General features: G+C 32.4%; 2 protein-coding genes across 2 annotated transcripts; both read left to right on the top strand.

Moving 5' to 3' along the window:
* Window positions 1-1,456: 1,456 nt before the first annotated feature.
* LOC145628929 (protein WVD2-like 3) lies at window positions 1,457-9,779 on the top strand. The gene is made up of 7 exons (XM_081681364.1): window positions 1,457-1,701; window positions 3,804-4,266; window positions 7,145-7,212; window positions 7,677-7,758; window positions 7,845-7,916; window positions 8,032-8,142; window positions 9,132-9,779. Exons 2-7 carry the CDS (start codon window positions 3,808-3,810, stop codon window positions 9,399-9,401), a joined length of 1,062 nt encoding a protein of 353 aa, XP_081537490.1. The 5' UTR covers window positions 1,457-1,701; window positions 3,804-3,807; the 3' UTR covers window positions 9,402-9,779.
* Window positions 9,780-13,629: 3,850 nt separating this feature from the next.
* Window positions 13,630-19,825, top strand: LOC145626714 (hypothetical protein At1g04090-like). The gene is made up of 3 exons (XM_081679177.1): window positions 13,630-14,133; window positions 17,294-17,823; window positions 18,613-19,825. Exons 1-3 carry the CDS (start codon window positions 13,998-14,000, stop codon window positions 19,666-19,668), a joined length of 1,722 nt encoding a protein of 573 aa, XP_081535303.1. The 5' UTR covers window positions 13,630-13,997; the 3' UTR covers window positions 19,669-19,825.
* Window positions 19,826-20,833: the final 1,008 nt, after the last annotated feature.

Here is a 20,833-nt window from a genome sequence, read left to right as displayed (position 1 = left end):
AAGAGAGAAAATAAAAGTATTTCTTAAAATAAATTGTAGCTTGATGTCTTTCAAACAAAAAAACAATTGTAGCTTGATATGAATAATATTTTATACCCCGTATAATTAAGGAGTTCTTTAACAAAAAATACACGTGTATAAATAAATAAATAAATAAAGAAATAAAAAAGTAACAAGTTTATAATATAATTAACTAGGTTAGAACCCGTGCGATGCATGGTTTATATAAAGCCTATTATTAATTTGTACATTTTAAAAATAAATTGCTATTATACATGAATTTAAATAAGAATTACATATATTTTGTAATTTCAAATTTTTTTATTTTAATCAAAATTATGATATAGTATCCGCTTAACGTAATCTAATTCATAGTTCAATGTAGGAGGTCATTTATTAATGTGCTATTTAAAATTGTTTCAATTTTCTACGATAAATTGATAGATTTTAGTTATAATGTGGAAGCTTCCAATATTTAAATTTCAAAAATGTTAAACATGATAGCTTTCAAAAAAAAAAAAAAAAAAGATGACATCATCAATGCATTTAGGCGGGATTTTTTTTATTAAGAAAGCGACACGTGGGCAATGGTTATAAAAAAAGGATTTTAAAAAAAGAGGCAACGAATAAAAGTAGGGGGAAAAAAGAGAGAAAATAAAAGTATTTCTTAAAATAAATTGTAGCTTGATGTCTTTCAAACAAAAAAACAATTGTAGCTTTATATGAATAATATTTTATACCCCGTATAATTAAGGAGTTCTTTAACAAAAAAATACACGTGTATAAATAAATAAATAAAGAAATAAAAAAGTAACAAGTTTATAATAGAATTAATATAGATAGACGAATCACAAAAATTTACAAAATGTCATATAATTTATTTTTAAAATCTTAAATTTATCACCATTACTCCTTCAGTTCTTTTAAGTGTCTCATAGTGTCCCCTCAAAAAAAAAAAAAAAAGTGTCTCATAGTGACATGCTACTTATGTCAAAGCAAATATTTGGCTAATATCTTCTTTAATCATCATTAATTATAAATTATAACAATTAAAATTTTTTCTCAAAAAAAAAAAAAAAACAATTAAACACTTTTTTTACGCAACTAATTGAACATTCATAATACTCATTCAGAAGATTTCAATAAGTATGTACAAGATTATACAGTATTATTTTTTTTTCCTTATATATAATTCACAAACATTAATCAAAGTATATATGATAAATGGTGTCAAAATCTCCGATAGAGCTCTTTAAAAAACGGGAGGGAGTATCTAATTCAATTGTTGTATAAAAAAACAATTTTTAAAAATGGGGCCAAAAATAAAGAGGGTTTAACTGAATTTTACAAAATGGAGTTAGCTAACGGCGTTAAATTCTTAAAAAAAACAAAGAAAGAAAAAGAGTAAGAATTGACTATAAATAAACAACGGCACGACAAACCACAGGTTTAAGCCTTTTTCTCTCTCTTCTTTCTCTCTCCTCCTAAATCCCACCAGTCCACCACTCTCAGAAAAATACTCCTTTTTACCCAAAAAATAAAAAAAAAATCAATTAATTTTCACCAATTTATTGGGTTCTTTTTCAATTGAGCAAGAGAGAGAAACAGGAGAAAACAAGTTTAACCCAAAAAAAAAAAAAAAAAAAAAAAAAAAAATTAAGCTTGAGGTTCGAGATCTTTCTCAGATCCGAGCTCCAAAGCGTAAGTTCAAATTTCTCTTCTTTCTTTTATTATTTTCTTCATTTTTAATTTTTTTTTGTTTTTGTTTTATATTTTTATTTTTGTTTGTTTTTGTTTGCAATGCTGCTTGATCTATCATGGTTTATCTTTTAATTTTCTGGGTGTAATAAAGTTTTTGTCTTTCTCTTCTACATTACTTGGATTTTTCTAATTTTCTCTTTTTATTTTATATTAAAAAAATTAATATGAGTAATATTTTCAAGCTCTGATTTCCCTAATTTTTTCCATTAATTTGAAGATTAATTTTATGGAATAAGAGAATTTAAGCTCAAAATTTCTCCTTTTTTATATATTTTTTTTGCTTTTTCTGGGAATTTTTTTTTAGGATTCATATTCTTTTTGCCATGTTTATTTTTTTGTATCTGGGTGTTGAATATATTTTTAATTTTTTAAAATTAAAGGAGGTGATTTTGGGAAAGCAGGGGAAGAGGGTACAAATATATGGAATATTCATGCATTTATCTTTTTAAAGGATTTTCATTTTCCCCCTTTTTATTGTCAGATTTTTTTTATAATATTATTAAATTTTTAAGGATTGAGTTAGATTTTTCATTGGGTCCTAATAAAACCTCTCATTGTCTGCCTAAAATAATTGAGTTGGCAATTTTTGTTTGTTTTATTTGTTTGTTTTGGCATAAATAATTTGTTTGTATTTTTTTGGCATGGATAATTTAATTTCTTTTCTAATGCTTAATTTTTTTTAAAGTTATGATGATTATGTGTTTGATCTAATTGCTAATTAGATTGTGCTAATTTTCCTATTTATGATGTCTAATTTTCCTGTTTATGATGTCTAATTTTTCTATTAATCTTATCCTTTTATTTATTTATTTTTTTAAAAAAAATAAAAATAAAATTGTTTAACCTTTCAAAGTCAAATTAGACCAAGTAAAACCCTGATAGAATTTCGGAATGATTCTTACATACTTTATTTAAAAATGAATGATTACTGTTGAATGAAATTGATGGCATTCACGTCAAAAAAAAAAAAAAAAAAAAAAAAAAAAAAAAAGACATTGATGGCACTTGAAGATTTCATACTTCTTTTTTTTAATAATATTTTTTAATATAAAAAATTCTGTTTGGCGAGAAAAAAGGGAGGTGAAGGTGTTGAGATTTGAGAATATGAATTTTAGGTAAACAGAAAGTAATACTTGTATGATTTTAGGTAATACTTGTATGTTTTTACCATATGTTTGTTGAACAATAATTTTGCAAATGCAAAAATATATTTATGTGTGCTAAAGTCACCACCATGACATTCATAAGCCCAACCAATTATGAACTTTAAGTATTAGGAGTAAATTTTGTTTTTCTATGGTGATTTCTTCATCGTGGATTTTTTCTCATGTTGTTGGGGATGGCTTGGTGATCATGGATTATGCAATACTAATTTTCCGCGGTTTTTTTTAAAATTTTAATGGGGATTGTGGTGGTCTTGGATCATCCAATAATTGGTTGCTAAACGTATGATTTTTACTGTTGGTTGTATATCCAAAGCACCTAATTCTAATTTCATTTCCATCTCATTCCCTCTTGGCCCATTCTCATAATAAATTAAAAAAATTACAATGAAGGTGTATCATTGGATATAGAAAGGAAGGCGATGAGGGTTAGTGACAAGGATATTTTAGGAGCATTTGATATTGAGAATGGTGTGTTGTGTTTAGAAAGTTTAAACCTAACATATGTGTGTTACTTGGGACATTGCTAATAGCATTCTTCTTTTAATGTTTTTGTATACCATGACTTAATTGATGAAAAAAATGGATTGATGAATTCCGAGTAACTCCGCTTATGTTATTTACTAGAATAGAAAGATGCTCAAGATTTGTGTGGATGTGCTTTTGCATCTTTGTTTCTTTGCAATTTATCATTAAGTATATGTTCGTATACAAATAAAAATGGTCAACGTTTTGTACACTTTTTCGTTAATATACTAGTGAACTAGATAAATTCAATGATAATTTGGTGGTGGTGTTTCTACTTATCTGCTACCAATATTATACTCAATCTTACCGGGAGATATAACAGTATCATTTTTCTGGTTGTGTAACGTGCAGTGTAATGGGAAGAGAGGTTACAGGTGTACGCATAGAGCAAAATAAGTCCTCTTTTGCCAAGGTAAAGCCAAAAGTCTCTGTTGGTTCAGACCAGGAGGCAAATCCTAAAGCACCTGAAGGAAACATTGAACTAAAGGATTGTGAGGTGAAGGAATGCACCTCAGAGGTTCCACGTGCTGAAAACAGCTGTGAAAATCAAGAGGTTTTGGCCATTAAGAGCATCAATTTCGATACTGAAAAGCTTGATATCAAGTCTCCTATAGCTGAGGATCAGAAGATGAGCTCCCCCGATAAAGCCACATCTGGAACAACAGATGCTGGAAACTTGAAGATGAACACTCCTCAGAAACCTACTAATGTTAGAGTTGACAAGCAAGTGTGGGAAAGTCCTAGAGCAGCTGAAACTCCTGTTTCTCCATCTCCAAGCAATCCAAAGTCTCCTAGCTCTTCCCGAAAATCACAGGTGACTAATGGAATTCAGTGCTTAAGGTGGTGGTGTTTAATAATTTCTCATAGAGCTTTTCTCAACTCATCATTTGATCTTGCGGAAGTAGAAATTTATAATGTCATATATATCTATCCTGCTTCTCACATGCTCTATATCAGATAATAATATGCAAACTTGTCAGTTGTCACCTTGATTGGTTATGTCCTTTTGGAGCAACACTTAGGATTGTTGAGGAGAAAATAGGGAGTCTTCTTTTCAATCAATCAATCAATCAATCAATCAAAGCCTTAATCCCAAAAGTGGGGTCGGCTAACATGAACCAAATTTGATTATTCCGTGTAGTCATCAACAAAAATCTTTCTCCTCCATCCCTTACGATCCAAAACTTCATCCTCACGTAAATCCATGCACTTCATATCCTTCCTCACTCCTTCCAACCAAGTCATCTTTGGTCTCCCTCTTCCTCGTTTAATCCCTCCATGGTCCCACTCTTCCACTCTTCGCACCGGTGCACCCTCGGGTCTCCGTCTTACATGTCCAAACCAACGCAGACGATTTTCCCTTAATTTATCTACAATGCCCGCCACACCTACTTTCTTGCGAATAACCTCATTTCTGATTCTATCTCTTAAAGTGTTTCCACACATCCACCTTAACATGCGCATTTCCGTAACCTCCATCTTTTTAATATGCTCTTTCTTAGAAGCCCAACATTCTGTACCATAGAGCAACACTGGTCTTATGGCAGTCCTGTAGAATTTTCCCTTCAACTTTAAGGGAATGCTGCGGTCGCATAGCACTCCCGTGGCCGCTCTCCATTTAAGCCACCCTGACTTAATCCTGTGGGTCACGTCTTGATCAATGTCACCATTCTTCTGGATGATCGACCCTAGGTACTTAAAACATTCACTCATGGTCAAATCCTTTCCATCCAAACTCACCACTTCATTGCTTGTCCCCCTCTGAGTGCCAAAACGACATACCAAATATTCAGTCTTACTCCGACTTAGCTTAAACCCTCTAGATTCCAACCTTTGCCTCCATTGCTCCAACTTGACATTAACCCCATCCTTAGTCTCATCCACCAAAACGATATCATCTGCGAACAGCATACACCATGGAACCTCATCTTGAATTGGTCTAGTTAATTCGTCTAGAACCGTTGCAAAAAGAAAAGGGCTTAATGCAGACCCTTGATGCAATCCGATTGTAATAGGGAAATCTTTTGTCAACCCTCCGCATGTCCTCACATTTGTTGACACATCCCGATACATATCCTTAACTAGGTCTACATACCTTCGTGGGATACCTTTCTTCAACATTGCCCACCAAAGTATCTCTCTTGGCACCTTGTCATATGCCTTCTCTAAATCAATAAAGACCATATGAAGATCTTTCTTCTTTACCCTATAAAACTCCATCATTTGTCTTATCAAATGGATTGCCTCCATAGTAGATCTCCCAGGCATAAAACCAAATTGGTTATCTGAAATGCTTGTGCATGCCCTCAACCTTTGTTCAATCACCCTTTCCCACAACTTCATAGTATGGCTCATAAGCTTAATTCCTCGATAGTTAGAACAATCTTGAGCGTCTCCTTTGTTTTTATAAACCGGGACCAAGGTGCTCTTCCTCCAATCTTGTGGGATCCTTGTAGCCGTCCATATCTTGTTGAAAAGGTTTGTTAACCAATCAATACCAATCTTACCCAAACACCTCCACACCTCTATCGGTACCCCATCAGGGCCAACCGCCTTCTTAGGTTTCATCTTCCTCAGTGCAATCTCCACCTCTACTCTCCTAATCCTTCGCACATACTCCATGTTGATTTCTTCATCACTCATAGAGGTATCTCCTATCACAACTCCATTACTTCCATTAAATAATTCATCGAAGTACCCCTTCCACCTGTCCTTGATGCCCTCCTCTTGCACTAGGACCATTTGGTTCTTATCTTTGACACACTTCACCATGCCAATATCCTTCCTTGCCTCTTGTCTTCTCTTTGCCATCTTATAAATGATCCTTTCTCCCTCCTTGGAATCAAGCTTTTCATAAACCTCCTGATATGCCTTTTCTTTTGCTTGGCGAACAGCTGCCTTTGCCTTACTCTTAGCCTCCTTATACGCTGCAAAGGTTTCATCACTCCTACATTTTCCTAAGGCTTGATAGCATTCCCTTTTTTGCTTAATTACTGCTTTCACCTCTTCATTCCACCACGAAGTATCTCTCTGTACCGAAGTTCTTCCCCTTACTTCCCCTAAGACCTCTTTGGCCACTCTTAGGGAGTCTTCTTTTCACCCTCTGAAATATTCTCAATAAAGAAGTCTGTTCATGTTATTAGTGTTATGATGGTCACATAGTAGAACAATTTTATATATATTTGCCCAGGTTACTTCACATCTGCATTATTAACTTTCAATAGTGTTGGGGCAGCTTGAATGTTCTAGTTTATCCTCCAGCTGGTTGAGTTGCCTGAAAGGTTTTGAGTTGAGGAATTGAAATGTTTTTGTAACCAACTTTTGGTGAAGTTTTGCTGGTTTGGCTCGGGTGGTTTTCAGTTAAAGGAAAATTCTGGGTTGGGTTTTGGTTGGCCTAGCTTAATAAGTTAATATGCAGGCTCAAAGTGCATTTTTGAAGTAATGTTTCATTATATGTGGGCTTTCTAGAATGTAGATCGGGTTTTCTTTAGGCGGGTTGCGTTAGTTTTTGATAAGGTTTTGGGTTGGGTCAGTGTTACCTGATTATGATATATATTGATCAGTCAGAGGCTCATGACTCTGATGAATTGTACATTGTTCATTTTCGTTTCCAAATTTTGTGAAATGGCACTTGATCATTATGCAAGTTTAGAAACCTGCTTACAGTTGCGATGTTGATGTTTATTTTGCAGCCGACTACCCCATTTGTAGCAAGGAGGTCTTTTGCAGATGACGATGACAATTGGTCTGTGGCATCTTCGTATCCTTTCTTTTAACTACATCAGTTTGTCTTTGTAAATTTATCCAGCTGTTTCAAGTCCTTTCTCGGTTGAACCTCATGAGAGGATTGTTGGTTGTAGTATCTTATTTGTGTCAACTTGTTCCATTTTTTTTTTTTTTTTTTTTTTTTTTTTTTTTTTTTGCTTCAATTGGACTCCATCTTAATGCCACAACATCTATGCTTCTGCATTTGTTGTAAATCTTGTAATTGCCTTTTAATTCGGTTTCTGGCATCTAGTCAATGTTCAACTTTTTTGCTGAGTTAAAAAAGTCAAATAAGACACATTAGGAGTTGTTCTTGGGACTGAATGTTGAGTATATGGCTATAAGCAGTTTCTATTCTTTATGTAGGCTTTTACTTAAGGATAGAGTCTTAAAAGTAGTCTTCTTGTTATAGTTTGAAATTGTTCACTTTGTTGCCAGTCCTTGACCAACCTTTAATAGAGCACGTACGACAAGATCCAGAACTACTGTCGGTGTAGCTCCTACATTCACCTGTACTGATCGTTTGGAGAAACGCAAAGAGGTACTTTTGATGAGACTGAGGTCTCATTTGATGTGTATTTCATGGTTTAGAAATATTCCTCAGTTATTTTGATTTCTCCTTTCTAGTACTATGCAAAACTGGAGGAGAAACGCAAAGCTTTAGAAGCAGAGAAACGGGAGTATGAAGCTAGGACTAAGGTAAATACCCATTTACCTATATGAAGTTTAAAGAGTTAAGTTAAATTGGCTAGATAGTAGATACAGATTATTAACCGTGCGTCAATATTTTTTTTTTGTTTACTATCAAATACAGGAAGATGAAGAAGCAGCTATAAAGCAACTTAGGAAGAACATGATGTTCAGGGCTAATCCAGTTCCCAATTTCTACTATGAGAAGCCTCCACCTAAAAAAGAGCTTAAGAAGGTACATGTCAATATTTTTTTGTTCTTCATTCATATCTTAGAATCCAAGTCTAGGCTAGATGGTTCAGCTGCAATCTTGTTTTATTTTGTGTTTATAAGCTGTCAACTTTCTGCAGCTGGGTCTGGGTCCTCAATTTATTTTATTTTTATTTTATTTTATTTTATTTTATTTTTATTTTTGTGTTTCATTGCTGTCACTAAATTGTCCGAAGTCTGTATTTCTCATGCTTCATTGGCTGGGCCATACTGTGATGTAGGAAGTTGGCATTAGGGTGTCTATGCCTCAGCTTCAATTTTTATGTCCATTACAGGCTTTGATTCTTTCGCTTCATTTATGATCTTCCTTTTGTTGCATTGAGAAATGCAAATTTTTTTCTCCATTTGCTAATTAGAATCTTAAGTTCTGGCCTGTTTTTTCCTACAATGTCAACTTCTTGGAATATCCTGGCTTTAAGTAATGGCCTTAGCACCCTAGTATACATTCTTCATTTGTAGCACCAAAGATACAAAAAAGAAAATCATCTGTATTCTCTATGTTTAGCACAAGTATTGAAAGGTTTTCGATTTTTCAAATGCAATTAAATGTGAGATTTGTTCATTAGGAACTAAGCTAAAATTCTGTATTACTTTTGATCTATTGATTCAGCAATCTGTTTCATGGATCTTTTATTGGTGTTTTGGATATCTATCCAAGTTTTGTGTTTTTTAAATTTTATTTTTTCTCTTTGATGTTAGATAAACCCCTCCAAGGTTTCTTCTTATCTTTAGGGTTATATAGATCTGATCACTAGGCAGTAAAATAAAATTTGCTTTTGTAAGTGGAAAACATGGCAGGATCTTCTTTCAATTTCTCTTTCTCCCGCTGAAAAATAGTAAACCAAGATACATGCCTTTTTTATTGACTCTATAACACGGCTGATACTCAGAGTTAATGTACCATAGTTTTTGAGGGTACAACTTACTAACTTGCATCTTCAATTGGTATCCTAGCTTCCTACAACTCGTGCTGTGTCACCTAAATTTGGACGCCGAAAGAGCTGCAGTGATGCAATCAGCTCCCAGTCTGAGGATAAGAATAATGTACGTGCATCAAGGCGCAGCCTAGGAAACCTGAGAGAAAGCTCTTCCCCGAATAGCTCTACTCCTAAGAAGAAGGATCCACTAGTTAAGAGTCGGTTGAAGCAAGTGAAGGAGACTACCAAAAACACTCCTGCTAAAATTACAGAGAAGAGCAGCCCGGATATTGCTGTTCATTCTTAATGATCAGTAAGCTTACTTGTATCGTGTGGGTCGAGATTTTGGAATTTCTTGGCTTTTTAGCGTTTTTATTCCTTTTTTTGCTCTTTATCCTGAAGAATAGGTACCGGAAAGGGAAAGATGGAAAAGAAAACACCTTCATCAGGGAAAAGAAATTCCTTTCCTTTTCTCTCAACCTTGATTATTTTTCGACTGACTTGTTTCCCGTGTTTTTTTTTTCTTTTGTGTGACATGTGTTGTATATCTCTGTAACTTATATTAGTACATAATGTATACCATTAAAAAGTCATTAAGTCCTTGTATTTTTCACTTGTTTGATTGTGGGATTAATGGGGATGTGATCTAACTATCTGTTGTTAACACAGAATTCTTGGTTTGGTATGCCTTTTTGCCTTGTACTTTCATGTTCTGCCTTAATATCCTGTCCTTGATTTTACGTACTATGTATAATACATGCTTCATGAATTCTGTAAGCATTGTCATCAGATTTTCTGACTGAAATTGTGTAATTTTACTGCATGATGCTAATGTACGCTTAATAATGCTAATGTATGCTTAATATTCGTTCCGTATATTCGAAGTTACATACGATTTTACCTCTTTTGGTTCAGAATAAGAAGCCTTCTCAGTCTCACAAGGGAAAAGCTTAAACTGAAAGGCATTTTCATTAGTTTTATGGACAGATTCTGCTACAGAAATTAGGTTACCGTGGCCGAAGCAGCTAATCACATTCCTTTGTAACTTGTTCTAAACTTCTAACCTCTTCTCAAATCTATAAATGTTTAACTATTTTTTATAAAATCTAATTAAAATTATTTCTTGAATCACTATTTTTTTTATCTTTTAAATATTTTTGAAGAAAGTATCTAAAATTAGTGAATATTGTGATATTAAAAAAATAAACTTGAATAATTTTGTATTTTCTTAATATATGGATATATTTAGCCATTTTTTTCCAATACTTGATGTAAATTGTTTTGAATTTGTATTTGTACTAATTAAAAACGCAAATTCTCCAAAAATGCGGATGTGTGTTAATTTATTGTTAGACTAATCATATTAGCCTTTATAGTAAAAGTTAAGCATAAACTAACTCTTTTACAAACACAAGACTTATTGAATCAAAAATACTTGGGGATATTTCAAATGGTGCAAAACTGTGCATGTGGTTTGGAGTCCTCTAGACTTTCTCATTTGAAAAAAATAAGACTAAGCAAAACTGTTGTTTGGCATTTTTGTGACTGCTGCTTATAATCTACTCTAAATTCTCTGTAGAAACATACTTCGAATGTTGTCCTCCAAATTGCCTTGAAACTTATTTGCGAACCTAAAGGAATTGATTAGTATCTAAAGCAACAGTGAACGTTTTGAGACCGGAAAATAACATGGTACGGAGTATTAAATAAGGCCTATTAAACGATCTATTAAGAGCTTGGAAAACCTTAATTCTATGAAAAATAAATAGTGGAGGGATGGTTAGTCCCTCCATCTCCCCTAAGTTCGACTTCTCATCATGAGAGGGGGATCTCCCGTATCTTACTGTTAAAAAAAAAAAAAAAAAAAAAAGTAGTAAGTATACATACTTCGAATTACATTATATAGTTTTTTTTTTTTTTTTTTTTTTTTTTTTTTTTTTTTTTAAACAATTATATAGTGATCCTTGAATGAACATTTGTGGGAAATTCATTATTAAAAATCAGTTGTAAAGTGGTTACTTGTCAAGTAAACCTATAATGTTTACGAAATTACACTTGTAACACTAACCGAGTAACCCCTTGTATTTAGTTACATATAAAAGTTAGTGTATTCCAAAAGGTATTTCTAAGCTCAACATAAAAAACTTGGGTGTACTAATTCAAATTCAACTTCAACGGTTCAGTTCTCAACAACTCTGCAGAAGCAGAAATATCATCAGGACCGTGACAGTTGTTGGAGTGCACACCTTCAATCTCGGTATTACCAAAGTTTTCATAGTAGAAGCTACTTCACTTCACAAAGGCATTCTTCTAGCTCTCAAGAAAGAGATCAAGAACATTCACATCAAAGGTGATAATCTTCTAGCCATCAACTTCGTTATAGGTAATTGGTCAATCCCATGGCAAATCGATCATATCACTACAGACAAACGCTACCTTCTTAGCAAATTCAACAACCGGAGCATCCGACATATTTCGAGAGGCAAATAAAGCGGCAGATTGGGTTGCTAATGTGGGTCATTTAGTTATCAATAGAATGGACATTAGTCCTTGTAAGGGCCTGTTCCGATTGACTGAACTCAGCTGAACTGAACTGAAATGAACTGAACTTATTAATTAGTGATTTTTAACTACGGATTAGTGATCTTTGATTATTTATTGATTATTTATTACTATACATATGTGTATATACAAATGTACATATTATTATTATTATTATTATTATTATTATTATTATTATTAACTATTAATTATTATTATTATTATTATTATTTATTGATTATTATTATTAGTATTATTATTATTATTGTTATTATTATTATTATTATTATTATTATTATTATTATTATTATTATTTATTGATGATTATTATTATTATTTATTGATTATTATTATTAGTACTATTATTTCAATTATTATTATTGTTGTTATTATTATTATTATTATTATTATTATTATTATTATTTATTGATGATTATTATTATTATTATTATTATTATTATTATTATTATTATTTATTACTTATTGATTATTATTATTATTATTATTATTATTATTATTATTGTTAATATTATTATTACTATTATTATTATTGTTGTTGTTGTTGTTGTTGTTGTTGTTGTTGTTGTTGTTGTTGTTGTCGTTGTTGTTGTCGTCGTCGTTGTAATAAGAGCTTAAAAGAATGAAATTTGGCTTTATATCATTAGCAATATCATTAGACGTAAATTAAGAGCTGAACTGAACTGAATTTCAACGGAAGAGAACAGGCCCTAAGTTGTAACAACTCTTCTTTAATTCCAATCCTTTCTTCAGATGTATTAGAAATTCTCCTCGTACGAAGGGTTTCCTGATTTTTTTTTTTTTTTTTTTTTTCTTGACCAACTAAAAAATCTTTCATATGTAGACATTGAACAAAAGGAATGGTCCGAATGAAGTCATAATTTTTTTGGTTCTCCCATGTCCCAACATTATTTAGCAAAGTAGCAAGTGAAGGTTCGTTTACAAAGTTACAAAACATCGCAATTTCTGATATTTGTTCCCAACTATATTATTGGGCCCCTAATTTCTGCTGGACTTTTACAAGCAAAAGAGTCTAGCAATGACCATTTTCTACATTCACATCAATTGTTAAATTTTGAGTAGGACGTCTTTGGTTCTTAGTTATTCTACGTAACCCCAATTATTGGAGGCAATTTCAAACGAGGAAGTTTAGCTTTTTTGAGCAAGTCAAGATCATACAGCTCTAGCTTCAATTGTTAATAATTTTCTAAAATTTCAAGCCAAAGTATATTTCAATTTGAGATAAGAGTTATATCCTAAACATACACTGCAAAAATAAATAATAAAATAATTATTACTCGGCCATACAGTATGCAATGTTTACACACAAGGCATTGTCCCTCCAAAAAAAAAAAAAAAAAATTGTAATTTTGGATGTCACGAACTCCTCATAAGACTATAAAATATTTTTCGTACAGTATTGTATTTTGTAGAAAAAAAAATAATAACATTTTACACACTAACACACACATTAGATATTTTAACCTAACATATACCTACAAAGTACTCCATATATTAATAATAGAGAGCGGAGAGGATGAAAATAAAGAATACAAGCAATATAAAAGCATATCGTCATTTATGAGAGATTGGATAATATGACTACTCATATTTATTTTAAATAGAGAACGGATAAGTTCGATATTACAAGAGAGACATAAATTTAACTAAAGCATTTTCAAGTGGGAAAACAAGTATCAAACTATATCATCCAACTTAACTTAGTTTACAACTTACATAGTCCGATACCATTGGCCCCATAGTATTTAAGTTGGTATTGATAGGTTAGAATTATTTGGCATATGCCATTTATTATGGAGGCAAAAAATCTCAAAAATTTCAAGGTCTCAATACAATTATGCAATGAACATTGAAATAAATGAAAAAAGTTGTTAAAATGTAGATAGCATTATATTGCTTTATCATTTAGAAAGAATTATAATCCACTCATTATATTCATATTATTATTATTTTATAAGTCCAAAAGTTATGCTTTATCCTATTGTCTTGGAGATTCATACAAGACAAGTTAAGCTTTCTCCATTAACTTAGCTTCTTTGAACATCTTTCCTCCATTTTTTGTAGCACAATTCAAGCTTAATTTATTTCCAAATTAGTTTGTTATTATTATTATTATTATTATTGCGTGCTTTATTATTACCTTGCACGTCACATTTTCATATTATTTGAATTATATAGTTGTTAACGTAATTATTAAATGTAACATGATGAAAATATGTCATTGCCTTAGCTTTTAGTTTAGTTTGTTTCATCAATTCATTGTTTATATAAGTGAGGTTATTACTTGCTACTATTTGCATTGTTGATAAGAGTAGATATTATCATGGGCAATTGCATTACTAGAGATTCCGATCCTCCTCCTAAAGATGACGTGGCCGACGCCGATGCAAAGGAGAGTGGAGCTTTAGCCATTGATACAACTTTCAGTTTGCCTTCTCCCTTACCAGAGTGGCCTTCAGGTAACTCAAAATCGCTTACTATTTTCTCTCTTGCTTTGATATCGTAGTAATTTGCATCATGTGATCTACACATAAATGAACGACTTGTTTGATAGGTGGTAATAAACAACGAAATATTATTGAACCTTTTTTTTTTTTTTTTTACATAATCTAGACTTAGATTTATGTATGTAATTACGTGCATTCTTCGTATTACTCCATTAAACCATGTAATAGAGTCTAGCTAATTTATACTCTGTACTTTAATATATCAAAATTGATCTATTGATTATTTCTAAGCTCACACCCCATTTCTTCTCTATAAATTGATGCATCAAACTCAACAAAAATTTAAATCGAACTCAATTAACCTTGTGTCACGTGCTAAGTGTATGTACGGATTTTGCTAAGTTATTACTTTGTGTAAATTTGAGTCGAGTTTTGATTGAGTTTGACCTAAGGTCGTTGTAAATATACTATGTCCGTTAAATATTAGTTGCAACTTTAGAATATTTTATATCTTCATAAATAATACTCCAAAGTTGCAACTAATATTTAACGGAGGTAGTATATACTTCTTTAATCATTCTCTAGGTTGCAAAACACTGATTTTGTGTCTAGTTCAACCTGTAATCACATCCTGTGGAATGTGGGATTGCCAATATCTAAGGTCATTGGTGTGACGATTTTGATTTATTATTCTTATTTAGGCTATGTTTTTCTCTCTTTAGTGTATTGAAAAATTGGTGTTGACCTAGAATATGGATCAAACTAGATTGGATCGGAATGGAAACACTATATTGTTCTATGAGCTACAAATTTATTTTTTCAGTTTGCGGTCAAGTTAGTACAAAATCTTAATAATTCGGTGCAATTTCTACCCTACTCCCAGAGTACCGAATTAATTATAGATTTAAATTATGCCAAATATCTGTGTATTTGTTTAATTGGTTTATAATTCGGCTTAATTTCTACACTACTTCTGGAGTACCGAATCAATTTTTTTTTGTTAAGTAAGAGTTGTTTAAATTAGAAATTTAAAAAAAAAAAGCCATTAAACATTAGGGCTTTTTAAGGTTTTGTTTGTTTATTTGTTTATTTTTTTTTTCCTTTCTATTTTTATAAAAAAAGTTATTGATGCTAAAACTGGTCCAAACTAGCCTGATGCTAAAACTGGTCCAAACTAGCCTGGTTTAGGTTTTGGATCAATTTTATCGTTGTGGTCTATTTACGGTTTAGTATAGCCGATCAGGCTTCTTTGGGCCTTAAATTTTAAATTTCATGTTTTGCAATTTGCTATGGTTCAGCCCAATGAACAACCTTAAACTCTGGTGAACAATATAATACCACTTTAAACAAATCTATGAATCTATCCATTTTTTTTTTTTTTTTTTTTTTTTTTTTTTTTTTTTGAGAGAAATCTATCCATAACTTTTATAGTATGTATGTATGATAAAAATTATCTGTAATACTCTCTATTATCTGTAATACTCTCCATAACTGTAATATCTTTAACTATCAAGAATAAAAATGTAAAATTCAAATATTATACATTGAGACGATTTCAACCTATACTAAATGACTACATTATTTTCTTATGTATCAGTCACTAATGTTGGTCAAAATGAATTGTGTGTATGAACAATATCAAAAATTAAAATCAAAATAGAACACTTAAAAAAAAGGAAGGAGTAATAATAAAAAGGTACCAACTGTCTATCTTATCCACAACCATAAGAAAGGAATCAAATCAAGCTAGAAAAGGAAGAATACAATTGGACATATCAAAAACAATGAATCATATGATTCATATCAAACATTTATGTGAGCATTATATAAAAAAAAACTCATGAATTGCCTTTTAGGATTGATCATATTTATCAATAATTGATACTTCGTATTAAACAATAATTGCTTCAAAAACCATTCATATATATAGCCCCAAATACCATTCACTAAGCTTCAAAAACACCACACAATAAAACTAGACCCTCAAAGATATTTATATCATCCCTCATCTTCGCGTACTCGCGTAGCTAGTCGAGTTTATAATTACGGTCCAACAAAATAAAGTTACAAACACAACAAAAATAAGGAAAAGCCGTTATTTAGCTAGATGAGCTAATCTAGGACAAAGCCAAACAAACAAGGTGGAAAAATTCTTAATCAAAATTATTATTCCCAATTTTCTTTATTAATGGGGATAATCATGTCCATGATTAGCTTATTTCTATAGGTAGGGTAGAAGTCTCCCAAAGGGGGACTACATTGTTCCCTAAATATAATAAATTAAATTAATATTAATTTTTCTAATTAATATTAATTAAATGGGTGTCATAAACTCTCAAATTTCTCAAATTTTGTTGCTATTATCATTGATAATAGCATTAATCTTAGGCAATTGTTTTTGTTACAAACAATCCAAAAATCCTCCAAACATTGATGTTTCAAGAAACTCTTCAAATGATTCAAGTTTTGGTGATGTTAATCATCATAAGCTTAATGTTGTTTCAAGGAGAAACTTCCGAATTGATTCATCATCTTTCAATTTCCCATCTCCTTTACCTTCATGGCCGAATGGTAAATTTCCTTTACCTCCTTTTTTCTCTCATCTTATTTAATCAATTTAGTTATTTTAATTTTTATCTATATTTTTTGTAAAAAAAAATTGAATCAAAACACAATATATATTTTGTTTGTATATGCATTTTGTGAGAAATTTTGTATGCTCAATTTTATAATGATTATATTTAATTATTTTCATTTGGGGTTCTAATAGGATGGTTTATATAATTTGATTTTATTATATAGTCTAATGTAAGAAATATGCACATGATACATAAGTTAAATATATTTTCTGCATTGTAGTTTGAATGTCATAATATATTATTTGAGCTATAAAATGTAAGCTATATAATTAAAAAAAAAAAAAAGCAAACAACGATTATTAAAGTAAATAAATTAGCACTTTCAATTGAAATTTCATACAGAGAATTTAATATATAATAATTGAATATAAAACATAATTAAAAAGAAAAAAAAAAAAAGCAAAGATGGTTAGAATAATAACTACTCATTTGTTGTTGGTCTTGAGTTCAAACCTTGTGACATAAGAAGGGTGTCACGTGACACATATACTGTTTTAGAAACACTTTTTAATATATTTTTCTTTGGCAAATAGGTGGCGGATTTGCAACGGGCACAATCGATTTTGGAGGGCTAGCAGTAGCCGAGGTGACAAATTTCACCAAAGTATGGGCAACATATAACGGAGGACCAGACGATGGAGGGGCTACATTTTTCGAGCCAATTGGGCTACCAGAAGGGTTTTATTTGTTAGGGTACTACGCCCAACCTAACAATAGACCTTTATATGGGCGTGTACTAGTAGGAAAAGATACTAGTAATCCTGCTAATCCAACGTTAAAGTGGCCCGTTGACTATGCCCTTGTTTGGAGTAGTAAATCTCAAGATGTTAAAGAGGACACTCCTGGCTACATTTGGGCTCCTATACCAAAAGATGGGTACCAAGCTGTGGGTCTTGTTGTTACCTCTACGCCCGAGAAGCCGCCCCTAGAGAAGGTTCGGTGTGTTCGATCAGATTTTACTACGTTGTGTGAACCCGACGATTGGGTATGGGGCAAGACGGGTGGTGTTGATTCCGATGAGTTTAACATTTTTGAGTCTAGACCCGTGAGGAAAGGAAAACAGGTACATACTCGTAATAACTAGTAGTGTCACCTTTTAACTTGTTTCTATTCTAATAGTGTAACTATTTTCTACTTGAAATTAAAAGTCAAACTAAATGTTAAAACTTCATGTTAGTCAATACCCCCATCAATTTATAGGTGATAATTTGTGCTCATATAGTCTCATGTAAATAGGGAGTCCAAATCCATTATTCTTTTGATTTCACATTTGTGTTAATCTTTTATTATGATTCCGTCATCTAGTTAGAATAATTTAAAATGCTCCTATGTTTTTTTGTATATAAATGGTACATAAAAAGTTGGACACAAAATTTTGCTTTATAAATGAGCTGAAAAGTGTTTTAGCTGGCCGAAACAAAATATTTTGTCTTATGTAGCATACTAGCATGATTTAAATTTTGTTTTAGTATCAAAACAATAATTAATTAATTAGCATTCTTCTTTCTACAATACTTGCAAAATCATTTAATTTAATTGGATTAATCATGTTAAATCCACCCATTCAAAAAAAAAAAAAAAAAAAAAATATCATGTTAAATCCAATGAATAAGACAATTGGATAATATTCTATGTACAACCGGTTACACTTTATGCATGGTATAATTAACATTATCACTTCTTTGCTCACGTGCTTGTATACACTTGAACCAAATAACCGGTCGTATGGTAAAAACCCTCAATACTTATGAAAGATTACACACTAATCCTAGCAAGTAGCAAATTTTGTCTACTATATTGTCATAAACAAGCTTGAATTATAATGCTAACATTTTGATTGAAACATAACCAGGCATCAGCAGTGAGTGCAGGAACATTCTTGGCAAAAAGTGGTGGAGGAACAACAGTGGAAACACCTCTCTTAGTGTGTTTAAAATATGCCCTAAAAAACAACACTTACATGCCAAATCTACAACAACTTGAAGCACTCATCAAAACCTACTCTCCTAAGGTATACATTCACCCAAAAGAAGAGTATCTACCTTCATCAGTTGACTGGTTCTTCCAAAATGGAGCCTTATTGTACAAAAAAGGCGACGAGTCTAACCCTGTCCCTATTGATCCCTCGGGGTCTAATCTCCCCCAAGGCGGCACCAATGATGGAGAATATTGGATAGACCTTCCAAGGGATAAAAACGAAAGGGAACGAGTCAAGAAAGGAGACATGGGATCAGCCTGCGCGTACTACCACATTAAGCCTATGCTTGCAGGGACATACACTGACTTAGCAATATGGCTGTTTTACCCATTTAATGGACCGTCAAGAGCTAAAGTCGGGTTTTTAACCATACCATTAGGGGAAATAGGGGAGCATGTAGGAGATTGGGAACATATAACATTAAGAATTAGTAATTTTAATGGTCTGTTAATGAAGGTGTTTTTTTCACAACATGCTGGGGGTGAATGGGTGTACCCTCCTGACCTTGAATTCGGCGAAGGCAACAGAATCCAAGGGTATGCTTCATTGCACGGTCATGCTAATTACCGGAAGGCAGGGGATGTCCTGCAAGATGGCAATGGAGAAGGGACTGATAAATTTGCCGGAATCAGGAATGATACTGATAAGAGCAACAATGTGTATGATACAGGGGCTAATTACAAAATCATTTCCGCGGATTATCTTGGGACAATTACTGAGCCACCATGGTTGAACTATGCTAGGAAATGGGGTCCTATGATTACTTATAACATTAATGATGAGATTAATAAGGTCGCGAAATTGTTGCCTGGGAAGCTTAAGGATAAGTTTCTTAGCTTTATTAAGAGCTTGCCTGCTGAATTGTTGGGGGAACAAGGGCCTACTGGTCCTAAGATGAAGAAGAATTGGGATGGAGAAGAGACAGTTTAAGTGTTACTTTGCTTGTTTTTATAGAGCTTGATTGTTGAACTTGTTAATAGAGTCTTTGATTGATTTCATTTAAAGTGAAGTTCATGTATGAAGATTGCAAATAATGTTCACTTTGAAAAGAAAAAAATTGAATTTGGTTTTTAATTATGATATGCAAGTATAGTTTCTCAAATTATAGTATATGTAGTAAACCATTTTTTTCAAAAGAAATAAGGGGGAAGAATTTCAATTTAAAGATTTACAAAATGCCCATCATCAAGGACATCAACAACAATATTCAAAAATTACTATTGCATTGTTTGGTAAAAAAATTGAAAGGGGTGTTACAAGCCAATAAGATAACTACAGTATGAACTTTTCCTCCAATTCTAATAAGATCGATAATGGAAATGATTTTTTAGGTCTAGCTATGCTATACTTTAGCTTCTACCCTAGATTTGTATGGTATTATTTGAGAGCTAGCCTAGTAGCCTTTCATTAGCTAAGTTTAGCCACATGAATTACATAAATGGGATGATAAAAAATGAACAGATGAATTAATTTAATATTAACCCAAATTCTTATATGTGGTTGTGGCTAAAGATGGCTCTAGGCCTTGTCGAGTCATGCTTCGTGCCAAGCTCACGTGCTTTGGTGTTTATTAGGGCCAGACTATGGCTTAGCCCAAGAGTTTTTTGCTTGGCAGAAGTTAAAAAGTTGGCCTGTGCACGACCTAGGTCCACGTGTTATGGTGCCGAGTCGTGCCTTGTGGGCGTGCAAGCAAAATTGTATTGATTTTAGCATGCTTTGCCGCGACAGGCCGTGCCTTATCGTTCTTCTTCCAAATAAAAGGCGGCCCATGGCTCACACGCATAGTACCATGTCGTGCCATGTCGGCCCGGTCAGTGCCATCTTTAGTTGCGGTAAGTCATCATGGGCGGGGGTTACTTTGTTAATGTTATAGGGATTACTCGGTCAATGTTATAGGGGTTACCCCATTAGTGTTATAAGGGTTACTTGATCGGTCAATGTTATAGGGGTTATCCCATTAGTATTATAAGGGTTACTCGATCGGTCAATGTTATAGGCTTACTAGATCAGTGTTATTGGAATTACTCTTATCAATTACAAGCAACCACATGGTGTGACTAGCCACACGCCCACACACAATACGTGTTTCATATAT

The sequence above is a fragment of the Chenopodium album genome, chromosome 4 (assembly GCF_948465745.1).
Source record: "Chenopodium album chromosome 4, dcCheAlbu1.1, whole genome shotgun sequence".
NCBI lineage: Eukaryota > Viridiplantae > Streptophyta > Magnoliopsida > Caryophyllales > Amaranthaceae > Chenopodium > Chenopodium album.
The sequence above is the reverse complement of the archived record's forward strand: the minus strand, read 5'-3'. Positions and strand labels throughout refer to the sequence as shown.